Below are 13,982 nucleotides of genomic sequence, written 5' to 3'. Positions count from 1 at the left end.
ACGAGAGAGATGTAAATTTTACTACGAGTATATACCTATTTGCATCACAAAAATAATTAACGCCCAACGAAGTGGGCACGGGTCATCTACAGGATTACAATTGAATCAAATTTCATGTAACGAATTTTACGTAACAGACATATACAAAAAAAAAATCAAAAAAAAGTGTGCGTGTATTATGGATGGACATAAGAAGTATACTTCATTGGCTAGCTAACTTCAGTCTTCACGTTGCTAACTTCTTCTTCGTTGACTAGCTAACTTCAACCTGTCGGTATTTTGTGGCGATGCGTGCGCTTTCGTAAAAATTTACTGTCATCATTCTTCCCTAACGCGCTAAAAGAAATATAACTTTAAATATATAAAGATTCCTATAATTAGTTTCACCTAAACATCTCTCATGTATAGATCGGCCGGTTACAATTTTATATGTACATATTTAAAGCCTTATATATCGTGGGAACCGAACCTGCGTGCGCGCATCGGATTTAAAAATAATCATTAAGCTTAACATTCGCTGTAATACTTACTATCCAAAGTTATAATAATAATTATAATATATGGTCGGGTTTGGTGAAAGTATAGTTTTTATGTATTTAAAACAGTATTTTGTATATCTTATATACAAAAAAAGGTACTTATATATACTTAATGTCATTATACATATCTACACACATAAATTTAACAATTTTATTTCAATTTGCTTTTTAAGTAAGTTCAATGGAGAAAAGTCAGAGAAATTTATGTACCAGGATAACATAACCTTATCGAAGTTCAAAGAAAACAAATATTGATTTGAATCGGTTATAACAGAAAGGGGGACATATAATAAATGCGAAAGCCTGGATAGATGTTTGTTAAGTATTACTCAAAATCAATTAAACAGGTTGCAAATTACCAATACTTAGATTGCCTACTTAATCCCGACTTTCTTATATGTTATGTCATCCTGGTACCTCGCTACGATTGTATTATACTTATATTATATTTTTATTTATGATTTACTAGTATCAAAATAGATCAGATAATGTTAACCATGTTTGGTAAAGAACGAGTTATGTATATTCGGAATAAATGTTATAAAAGCCAATGAAAGTGAGACCGTTTCCCACGATATAGATAACTAAAAATAAAAGTATAACCCGTCTATCTAGTTTTTTTTATGTCTAGATTTTATTTTTATGGATGCACTACATATTAAATTATTAATGTTGTTTTCAATAGTATGTATAAACAGTTTCTTGTTGGTTATTCTCAACTTAATATATATTTCGAATACGGTGGTGACTTCACATAAATTAGGTATAATTAATTAATAAATTGTAAAATGATTCGATCTGCATAATAAAATTAAACCTGTTTTAATTTTGTTATAATTAAAGAATGTTATTCTAAATTGTATTAACAAAGTAGTTTTATTAGACAACAAAATAGCAATATTTTTTGAATGACTAATAAAAAATGTTTATAAAATACATTGTTTTCAAGTCTCGATATCCAATAAAAACAAAACAAAACAGCACTCAAGTTCAGGGTACAGCGCAAGTGACAATTACTCCGTGGGAAACGGATGCTAGACCGTTATGTCTGTTTTTATACTTCATTCAAGGTTATGTTATCCTGGTACTTTACTACTCTTATTTGAACTTTTAATTAATTTTAGAGCTTTTTTATTAGTGATGTGATCACACCAAGGTCACTTCTGGATTATAATTATAATTTAATTAAATCTTTTAGGTTTTATTTCTTAGACACTTGAGCCGTAATCTTAAAAGATGATTCTTTCATTTATTATACAGTTTTGATAATCATCACTACGATCTACGAGCAATAAAAATAAATTTTATAAGAAAAGTTATAAAGCGAATGCCGTGTATCAGAGTGTCCCTTGATGATGATGATGTACTTTATCTGCTAAGGTATGTGGAGCAGTCTGAGTAAACTACTTTGTTACCTCTATCACAGGTTCGTTTTCAAGAAAAATTCTATGAAGTCTACACAAAATAAGTCCATAATAAACGATACACACTCAACGCCCCTGCATGATGGGATGCCCAGACTACGGTCTACGACAAACACTTGTATGGCCTCTACAAACATTTTTCATGAGTGACCAACTCGTCTTGACATCAATATTTTTTTTAAACATAAATCTTTAAAATAATTACATAGTGTCGAAGAAGCTATCATATGTTTAAACAATTATGGCTGCTATAAATAGTTTTAAAAATATAATATAGATTTTCAACTTTATCACCAGGGAATAAGAGTTATACAAATTACGTAAGATGCCTTTCGAATCTTTTCCCACGCCTATGAATCATTGAATCATTATAGATGTACAAGCCATATTATAAAGTAAAATTATTTAAAGTTTTAAGTTTTGATACTTTATTTTTATCTTTCATATATGAACGAATGGTTGAACTTTGCGGTTTTACATGTATATAAAGTAAAAACTTGAAATACCAGGATAACGTAATATAATGGAAAATCGATATAAAAAAGAACTCTATAATTATGTCATTTTGAATCTTTAGCTATTTACGTATCAACATTCATTTTTATTTATACACAGCAGATAGGATACCTTATGTAGTAGTGTAATAATTAATTAACCTACCTAATTAATTTAATAAATAAAATAAATAGATGTATGATTTATATTGATGAATAGATGAGCCTAGCGGTTTTACCAGTAAATACAGGTAAAGCCGCGAGTTTTAAGTTCAGTCAGAAATGTTGAAACATTCAAAGAAAAGTACCAGGATAACATAACACAATAGAAGGTCAATATACAAAGTAGACCATGTATTCTAAATCTCCGTACAAATTTCGCATTACAATATTAGGATGGTTTGTTTAAGACTTGTGATACAAGACAAAGACAAACGTACCGCGTACATACAAAATCATACATACCATCACACGTAGATGATATCGCGCCGTTTTGTTTCACAATCGCGCTTCCCATGCCTTAGCTATGGATTTGGCCACACGAAATTAAACCATATCGCATTTCTTTAAAGTTTATATTAGTATACAAAATGCTTTTTTTAATTTTTGAATGTTAATTTTACTGTATATAATATTATGTATAATAAATATTGCGTGACGCGGAAACAAAGATACAGACAAAAAATCTAATGTTTTGCTTCTATCACTCTTTTAAAGACTATATACCTAATTAGTTTTTCCTAAAAATCTCTAATGTACGGACAGACACCAGTCAAACAATAACTGATGGTCAATTATTACATACAATAACTCACACTAAGAAGTTTCAATGTGTTGAGAGTACTTCGACGCATTTTGACAGTAACTGTTTACGTAATTAGAACGCTGGATATATAGCCGTCTCTCTCGCAATCATCTTTGATCCGATCTCGCGTCTCGCTCTAACGCTCTCACGGATCGTGGGAACCTCACCTTTCGGTGCGATGTATCGATTTCTGTCACTGGATACCGATTTGGATTCGGGACCTCTCGATTACGATTCGGAGCGAGCCTTGTTTTTCCTTTTTTTTATTGACAGGAACTTGAAATTACTCTGACAACGAGTTTTTTTTACTATTATCTTAATTTACTTTTGATTTATAATTATTTATGTTATTAATTAATTACAAAAAAATATAACAAAAATAAACTTTAAATAACCACGAACATAAGATAAATAGGTACTAGGGTATAATAAGCCGCGAAGAGATTCCACGAACGCTTCCTTCAACATTTTCCCGCACTAAACCACTTTCCGTCCGATACGTGAAATACCTTTATTACATTCACACGCTTTCCTTACAGTCTTTAAGGGGAGAAAACGAACTTGTAAAATATTGAAAACGTCATAAACAACTATTATGGCGAAGTATTAATTCAATCAATAAAATAGAAAATATTAAAATCTAGAATCCATATTTTAAATATATATAACCTTTTTCATTTAAATAAAAATATACGTACATAATTATGATTACAACGATTTTATACTTGAAATCCATTTCAAATCATGGAATTTCTTTCTACTATTAAAATCAATATGAATATACAGTCCCGATTTATCGTTAATCTATCCCAAAGTACCAGGCAACCTTAACGTAGCAACAGGTGAAATGTCCATCCAACATGCCGGAAGCAAAACATCTTGCAATTGTAATACAAAAGAATTAGCAATTCACAACTTGTATAAAATTTTCAAACTATTATTGTTCAAAGAATATACAATTTTGCACTCTATTTACATATTCAATAAGATATACAACAAATGAACTCATAGCTTTGTCATTTCTGTGGACGTTCCCACGCGAAGGTTCGGGGAAGTTCGAAATTTGAATTTTTTTTTAAAAAGGATTGCCGTCAACATCTGGATGCCAGATACAAGCAAAATGTTTCTATTATACAAGTCTTTTCTTTTATCTGTTATTGTTGGAAAAGGTAAAACAAAACCTATTTTAATAGCCAAACAATATAAATAAAAAACAGTTACATTCATCAAATAAAGATTTTAACATTTGTGACAAAAACTGAAATTGAGACAATAAGAAATACAAGATTTGATCATTACTACAAAGGAAGTTGTATTAATTTTAAACGACGACCCAAATCCATTTTATTTAATAAAATTGGTAAATTTACCGCCTATTTTGACATATATTTTTTTAAACGAAAAGGTAAATGTATTTATTTATTTATTTATTTAACAATTTATGTACACTAGGATAGCAAAAGGAAATAGCTCTTATAAACAATGCTGGTACAAAGGCACTACTTATCCCATGATGGAATCTCTTCCAGTAGTCCCGCTACAGGAAACTTATAAAACAGTCGCAAAATTAGCGTGTACAATCTAAACATATAGATAATAAAAATATAATATAAATACATAATTATACAATATATAAATGCACACATACATAATAATTTATAGACACGTAGATACAAATAATACGATACTTATACATACACATATACGATACATAATATAATACATACGATAATAAATTCCAATACGCATAAGGACACTTAATTAAATTGATTTTAGACTAGGATTGATTAAGGTAGAATTTTCTCACTCTTTTCTTAAATAGCGATAGTGTTTTGCAATCGCGATTTTCATATGGTAGGGAATTCCAAAGTCTAACGGAATGTACAGTAAAGGATTAAGAATAAAAATCGGTACGATGGGTGGGCATCTGAAGAAGAGAACGTTTAAGTGATCTGCACAGAGAATCATCGTCGTGAGAGAAAGAAAAGCGGTACCGTAGATACGAAGGAGAACGAGGATTAAAAAGAGTCTTAAAAAGGAAACAAAGTATTCTAAAATTTCTACGATGGCGGATAGGTAGCCATTGAAGCTGTTTACGAAAGTGACTTACATGATCATATTTTTTTAAGCCGAAAATGAAACGCAAGCATAAATATGTATTTAGATATCCATCTTAATCTTTTTTATAAGCTGTATTTAAATATAACGTAGATACTTTTTAATAAGCAACATCCCAGATCGTTAGATGAGACGATCGTGATCGGAATAAACGATTGCATTGCGCATGCGTACATCAACCTATTCATCTAGTAATATAAAACTGTACTTTATAGCCATCTTTAAAACAAAAAAAAAGCTTTGTATGTGTGAGTCTATAATGATATGATATTTTAAACTACAAACTAGCTTTTTGTAATCGATTAAATACTTGTTACCTACGTGTAACCTACATCAAAGAAGTATGATTTCGTAAATTCATAAATTCTTTGACATGTTAATAGTATACTAGCCAGCCACGAATCGCAATGTTATCTGCGATAACAGCATGCTCGCTGAAATGACCTATCTATTTATCAAATTTCATTGCAATCTGTTTAGCAGTTTTTTCATAAAAAAGTTACAAAATCCATCTAAAAATTTATAATTTTAATAAGTATCGTTTAAATTAATGGAAGAATTATTGAACACATATATGAGTGAAACCGCATTACAGTACTAGTCACACACAAAAGTGATATGAAAGTGAATATTATGCCTGTATTAAGCTAACGTTTTGTAAAACGGCAACATTACGTAAGGGCCGATCCCGTAACTGAACCCATCCCACGACCCCGTGACCCCTCGTACGAACCTGCTTCGGTCCTCTGTTTTCCTGGTACTTGTAATTTATTAACACTTTGTTTGTCTATTCGTTTGTTTGTTGTTTTTTAATCGAATTAATTTTTTTAAAGTTTATTAATATACTAAACGAACGAACCTGCTTAAGTTTTCTGCTTTCCTGGTTGAATTGTTTGGTAGACAAAATAATAATTATCACTAATTAAATGAAACATGTCAATTAACTTATTGTTTCTTTTTTTAAATTACATAATAATTATAGTTGTCAACATACGAATAACCGGGGTTTTTCTGTTTTGCTAGTATATCGATTTAGTATTTATTACAATTACATACTAACTAAAAGGCAGGTTAGGTTTACTTTCCAATTACCTAAATTGTTCTTTTAAATAATATCATTACAAATACACCTTCTAAGTAACACTATTAAATTTTTACAATTTTTCATATAAAAAAGTCAATAGAACAATTACGAAAAACGTATTACAAACGTTTTCATAAATAAAAGATGACACCAAAATAATACCAACCAAGTTATATAAAAAAAGTGCATGAAAATTCAGTCAATTCGACATAACCACATAACGGTAAAGAAAATTAAATCTCAAGACGTTACAGTTTTATAGCGTGACAAATAGACGAATTCATTTGCAGTTAACCTCAAATATGAATTTGGAACTAGAAAATCCACACGACTTCAATGATTTTGACATTACGAGTTGTTTCTTCAAGACGAGCACCATCTTTTCATATATATTTACTAACTATACTCCAAGATTTAGCTAATTTGCATGATCGTCTAATATAAAATTTAATTTGCTCCAAAAACCTTTCAAGTACAAAGCCTTAAAATTGAAAAGTTGAAAACGACAATACAAATTTCCTACACAAATTTTCAATTCACATTTTCAAATCCTTAAAAGTATGTAATAACAAAACAAATCACGTTTGTTATTAACGATCTAAGTTTCAACTAAGCAAACTTCTAACTCCAGAAATGTTTCAAACTCCCTTACTTTATGAAAAGAGTATTCTAAAATCCCTTCCCAGCTGACATCTAATTATAATTCTACTTCCGCACCAAATTTCAATCTCATACATCTATCTGCTTTTGAGATTTCTTAATTAGTTAGTAATTTTTGATGAATTTTCGCTTTTATAACATTCAGTTCAGTTAAATTAATGTAAGAAAAAGACCAGAAATTTATAAACTATTTCAGTGTCATGTGCTAGAAAATGACAAAAACTTCAAGTACGTCAGGCCTACCTTCAATTACAAAGACATGACAGCAACAAACGTAGATCACGCGTTCGAAATTCGAAGACCGATTCCGCGCTAATGATCGTGAGAAACGGCCGGGAATTCTCGGCGTTCCGAAAATTTCGAAATTCGAACGTGTTTTACGATGCTACCAGTTCCAATCCCATCTAATAATCCGATATCGACAGGTCTATATCTCGAATGTCTAATTCAAATTGTTCTAAATTCAAATTCGGAATTCGAACGATCTTTCCGATATATATATACCTAAGCAGTTTTATTTTTTCTTAAACATGAAACAGACTAACTTATAATAAATATACACATTTTCAAACCTATTTATAAACATTTTTAATACAAAATATACTAGCAAAACATTCTACATTTAAATTTGTGACCTTTTAAATAATTCTAAATTCAAATTTCAAGAAGAGATCAGAACCGGCCAGGAATTACAGCTGTTATGTAACTTAAATGTCATTTTTTTTTCAATAGCTTTCATAGTCGATAAACTTAATCCATTGCGAATGCTCCATCTGCTATTTACATTTCTTTCACACGTATACAATTAGACAGAGAGCGCGTAACAAGCAGCTGGCTGTAATAATAGAGCTAGAACGAGATGGAAGATATGTAAGTATCAAAAAGAAAAGGACAAATATAATTTCACAAAAGGTGTTCTACGCCAAATTGATATTATTTCAGATACTTTAAAATGCTACATACACGTCTATAATTAATGTTAAGGTACCCTCGGAGTCGGAATGTAGATTCTGCTTAAAAGAATAGGCAAGTTACAAGTTATTCTTTTTTTTAATTGCTTAAATGATAATCTACATTATCACAGAATAAAACGCCTTAGCTATTCCAGGATATAAACTATTTCTGTTTCAAAATTTCATCACAAAATTGTTGAGTTGTTTTGAGTAACAAACAAACAAACTTTCACATTTATAATCTATATAAATAAAAATGAATGTTGCTAAGCGCATAACTCGAGAATGGCTCGACCGATTTGGCTAATTTATTTTTGTATGTTTCTTAAGGCCCGAGTTGTTTTGAGTAACAAACAAACAAACTTTCACATTTATAATCTATATAAATAAAAATGAATGTTGCTAAGCGCATAACTCGAGAATGGCTCGACCGATTTGGGTAATTTTTTTTTGTATGTTTCTTAAGGCCCACGGAAGGGTTTAATTAAAAAAAAAACTTTTCTGGCCTGATGTCTGTACATGAGAGTACTAGTTATAGGAATATTTATGAGAGCAATAGAGGATCCAAGTATTATTTTCAACATTTTAGGCTGAATATTTATTCCAACGATGATTGGCGTGATCGTTACTCATAGTAAGGAATATATCCGCCAACCCACATTGGAGCAGCGTGGTGGATTAAGCTCTGGTACTTCTCCTACATGGGGAAAGAGGCCTATGCCCAGAAGTGGGATATTACAGGCTGAAGTGAACATAGTATTAAATACACTTTTTTTTATACCACTAGGTCCACAAATAAGCGTAAGGCTAACCTGATGGTAAGAGATTACCGTAGCTTATAGTCGCCTGTAACACCAGAAGCATCGCAAGCGCGTTGCCGACCCAATCCCCAATCCCCCCCCCCCCCCCCCCCCCCAGGAGCTCTGGTCACCTTACTCACCAACAGGAACACAACACTGCTTGAAAACTATTATTTAGCTGTGATCTTCTGTAAGGTCGAGGTACTACCCCAGTCGGGCTGCTCCATATTTTGAGCAGGAAATTCCTGCTGTGCCCTACTTCAGTTAAACTTCTAGACGTTAATACTATAAAAACTATTAATTATACGATAGAAATCACGGTTGAAAACTAGTATGTAACATAACATGTGAACTTTTTAAAAATCTTCTAATAATAATAACTTCAAGAGACCACTCTAACTATTCTTATCAGGACAGAAGCTTATCAATATCCATCTTCCATCTCGCTTTTTTGTATGTAAGACTGTATTGCTGTCTCTTTCGCTCGTATCTTCAAACGCCAGCTGTTTCGCAACGGGACATCGGGGGCGTGCGCATGCGCATATGGACAGGGTTGGCGAAGGAAAGAAATCTATTTTGTATGGGATAATATTTAAATGTTTTGTATATCATATATTCAGTAATTTTTTTTTCGTTCTAATTACTTTAGAAGGAATCGATCATATACTTTAAGTAAATGATATACCTATACTACATGCGTTATGTAACGCATGTAGATACAGTATTTTCTACTATACTGTACTTGAATATCACTTTAATCATATAATACAATAATTAATATTAATTAAGAATAACTTAAATAATATAATCATAGAGGTTATACATGCTTCAATAAGAAGTGCTTATATATTACTTATTTCATGTGGCAACCCTAAGACAGTCAGCTGCTCACACACCGTTTTTCGAAAGACGCGAACAGCTGTCTTGAACTTTTTTTCTAGATGACCTTCTCGAGGCTAAAGCCCGCATGACGACGAACACAAAACAAAAATAAAAAAACCTACTTGGATACAACATTATGAAGAAATTTTTTCCAAGAGTCTATTGAACCTTAAGATATCAATTTTACCAAAAAAAACGTGAACACCATTTCACTTCAAAATAAAAATGTTATCGCAAAAAGCAAAGTTGTTACGACATTCATGACTTGTAATATTAGTTCTAAATTCAAAATTACATATTTATAAAACTGTTTTTTTTTTAACAAATACCAAATGTCTTAGACATATAGAAACTATCCAAAATAGATTTTATCGTATTTCAAACAAATATTACATAACCCTTGATTGACAATATAACCATAGAGAAGGCCATAAAAGAAAACATTAGGCATCGAAAAGTTAAGCACGAGCCTATCAATTAATCATACACAAAAAGTCGTGACTCATACATACATTCATACAAACCTCCGTAATAAGTAATAGCTAAACAAAGGCATTATAACTTCTAAACACCACACAGAGCATACTAATCACACTATCATTATTACGATTAAATAAAAAAAAAAACATTAAAGTCACGCCTACACATGGTGACAAAAAAAAAAACTTAGTAATACTGAGTAAACTACGGTTTTTGTGTTACCTCGTAACTTTTTACTTTTAACTTTGTTTTGAAGATTCTTATTTTAATCGAAAGCTGGTGCTTGTCGTATGGTCCCATTTAAATTTGAGCAAGATCTGATGATTAATTTTTGTGTTATCTCTAATAATGCCTATTTAATCGATATTTTTTTCGACTACCCACGTTGTATAACTTGTCGATACAAATCGAAGTCGGTTTCTTTCGTTTGCGGGGAAACACAATTATATACATAAAATATCCCGTGTTTATAGATCTCTAACTAATGACATATTATTAATTTTAAATATAACTGTTGACCGTAAATGTTTGTACAAGATAAATAAAAAGTGAAATGTGGTTTCTATTTTTACTGACTTTTCCCTACTATTAACCGAAATTACAAAAGCGAAGTACATCTGGCGTATTACAACTTCCGATTCCACGTTTCCTCAACATCTGGTCTATTATTTCGCACTCTTACCTTTTTGTTTCAAACACAAAAAACAAACAACAAGAGAAATTTTGTATACACTTTTGTTTTAATATCAGTTTAAAATACTGGCACGTTTCGTACTAAACGCTAAAAAAAAATTAACAAAAGAACATTTTTTTTTAACTATTAAAATATAAGCTATGCCCCTTGGTTTCGAGAAAAAAAAAAACGACAACCTTCCTTTTTTAAAAATTAATAGGACAAAAGTCCATAAAACACGAAATTATCCAACTAAGAATCCAGAGAGTCTTAAATAATTTTTTTATCCTGACAAGGTGTAGAAGCAGATGTTCGAGTGAGTTGACAGGTGGCACGAGTCGACAAAATTAAATAATTACAGAGATCTTAAATGAGTTAATAAGGCAACTTGTTTTAATCATCATTATAACCTATCTGACTCAACAGACGTTGTCATATTTTGCGAACTATAAAATGCTTGAAGTTTGATTCAAATTTTTAGTTTTTCTGCGCAATTTTCTTAAAATTTCATCCTAAAAATAATACATGGAGTTCTTATGATCGATACGTTTTTTAAAGTTATTCTATTTTCTGCGCCATTTTATGAATTATATTCAGTAAGAACCTTCCAAAAGTATTAGAAAACCTTAAATAAAAATTTGCCGAATTGTTCCAGCCGTTCTCGACTTATGAGCTTAACACATTTAGCGATACATTTTATTTCTCGGTTCAGACTGTAACATCTCTTTCTCCATATAGGAGAATGATTGGAGCTTAATCCACCACGCCATTGCCGGTTGGCAGATACGTTCTCTACTATGAGTAACGGTCGCTATTCGCTATCAGGTATTTATGTTAACAACTAAGACCGACGGCTTTACGTGCTCTCCGAAGCACGGTGGGGAGAGGAAAATATTGAGGAAACACGAAACGTGACATACAGGGATTGTTGTTTTTTGGCGCAGCGGTCACAACACTGGCTGTTCACGTCGACGTTACAGGTTCAACGCCGCTCACGACAGACATTTGTAATGGCCATATAGGTCGTGGTCGGGCGTGTGTGCTTGTGTATTGTGTGCGTTTCTGGACCCTGACATAAAAGAAAGTCCTACTGGGAGCCGTTGTGTGTGATGCGTTTATTATTATTATTCAGAAAATCCTGAACTATGACGATCGCGGTATATCGCGCAGACAAAAAAGTTTACATATTGATCGTAAAAGTTTGAAAAACTTAAAAAAAAAAGACGAACTAGCTCAGTCGCTCTCGTGTTTAAGATCGTTTAATCCACTCGTAATAAAGATTAACTATACAACACATCATCCAATATAGATTATATCTTTAAAATGACGACATACGTTTTTTTAACGTTGCACTTTCTTAAGCTAAAGATCAATTCCATGCGTCCTAATGAAATAAAAAAATTAAATAAGTATTACAACATTATTTCTTATATTCACAAATTCCAATTTTGTTTTTTTTACACACATTTTACAGATACATATGTTCTTAGCGTGTAATTTAAAAAAAAAGTAAAAAAAAAATTAAAAAAAGAATTATAATCAGCGACGTTAGAGAGTAAGCATATTTAAAACTTTTCAAATAAGTTTATGTAAGCATATCACATACATTAATAAAATAAATAATAAAAGTACATTGTTAATATTTTTACAATAAAATCATTGGCGCTTTGAAAACGACACCGCTTGTGGTCTACGTACAAAAACTTAAAAAAAAAACACTCACCGCGCGATTTAGTCATCACAACGTGTAAATCCACATCAAATTTAATATCATTATTATAAATTAAATATGTATTATATTATTAAGATTAGCAATTAATTAAAACAACAATTTAATATTAAAAATTAAAAACGTGGGTATGCGTGTAAAAACTTCTTCAATGTCAAATTATATATTTTTTTTAGACTAGTAACATTTAAATATTATTGCGTTAATTATTTTATATTTACATATATCATATATCATTTATATTTTAATAATGCACTTGGTATTTTCTAAAAACCAACAACCGTGAAATATAAAATATCTAAATCTACTTAACTTTTTTTTGTGCGCTTTTATCAGTATTAAATGTCGGTTTTATTTTATTTAAAAAAAAAAATAAACGCTAGTTTTACCGATAAAGTTAGATTAAATACTAAAAAAAAACCGTTAAAAACGGTTTACAACACTCGTTATGTTACGATTATTTACACGTACGATGAATTTAAAACTTTTAATACCTATTTCAATGTATATTTGTATACTTTTTAAATTTATTTCTCAATAAATTATTATATTAATTATTAAGATCTAATTCTTACCTAATCCAATTTTCTTTTTAATCTTTTTCAAGACTTTCATCTTCGACCCCTTTTTATCCTTGACAGGGGTCGTCTCAGGTTCGAGCGCCATCGGGGGAAGCACCAGAGTCTGGGGCGGCATCGAAACCCCGTGTCCCGAAGCCCGGGGGCAAGCTGGGCAGTGACACGATCCCCTCGCCTGCCTAAGGCTTACGCAGCTACTTACACCCATCATTACTATACGAAATTTAAATAATAAACAATACAATACAATCCTCAGCTCATAAACATTTCCACAAGTCACGAAACACGTTAGAGTCACGTTAACACTTCACGACTATTTATTAATTAAAATATTCTTCACGCGACACGAAGGACGTCCGCACGCGACGAGGCCTAACGGCGGAGTGACGGTCCGACGCTCGAACGAAAGCACTAAAAGGCGTTCTACACGGTCGGGATCGACCGCCGACCGTCGTGTCCTTGGTCGGGTCAACCAATTTATGTATTCATTCTACACGGTCGGTGGTTGACTCAACTTGTTAGTTCTTCTCTGGTACTTGAAGCGATGGCTCCTTGCATTTTTAACCGACTTCCAAAAAAGGAGGAGGTTCTCAATTCGACTGTATTTTTTTTATGTATGTTACTTCAGAACTATTGACTGGGTGGAGCAATTTCGACAAATTTTCTTTTGATCGAAAGGTGGTTTGTGTCATTTGGTCCCATTTAAATTTATTTGAGATCTAACAACTACTTTTCGAGTTATATCTAATAATTCGTTTTTACT

General features: G+C 31.5%; 1 protein-coding gene across 1 annotated transcript in view; it reads right to left on the bottom strand.

The window, feature by feature from the left end:
- Positions 1 to 13,499, bottom strand: part of LOC123667182 (protein neuralized) — a 32,969-nt gene extending 19,470 nt beyond the window's left edge. The window contains exon 1 of the mRNA XM_045601151.1: positions 13,217 to 13,499. Coding sequence (XP_045457107.1) covers positions 13,217 to 13,430 — 214 coding nt within the window. The 5' untranslated portion in view covers positions 13,431 to 13,499. The remainder of the gene's footprint in view (positions 1 to 13,216) is intronic.
- Positions 13,500 to 13,982: the final 483 nt, after the last annotated feature.

Source organism: Melitaea cinxia, chromosome 27, assembly GCF_905220565.1.
Source record: "Melitaea cinxia chromosome 27, ilMelCinx1.1, whole genome shotgun sequence".
In the NCBI taxonomy this organism is placed as follows: domain Eukaryota; kingdom Metazoa; phylum Arthropoda; class Insecta; order Lepidoptera; family Nymphalidae; genus Melitaea; species Melitaea cinxia.
This window is presented reverse-complemented; position numbering and strand designations above follow the sequence as displayed.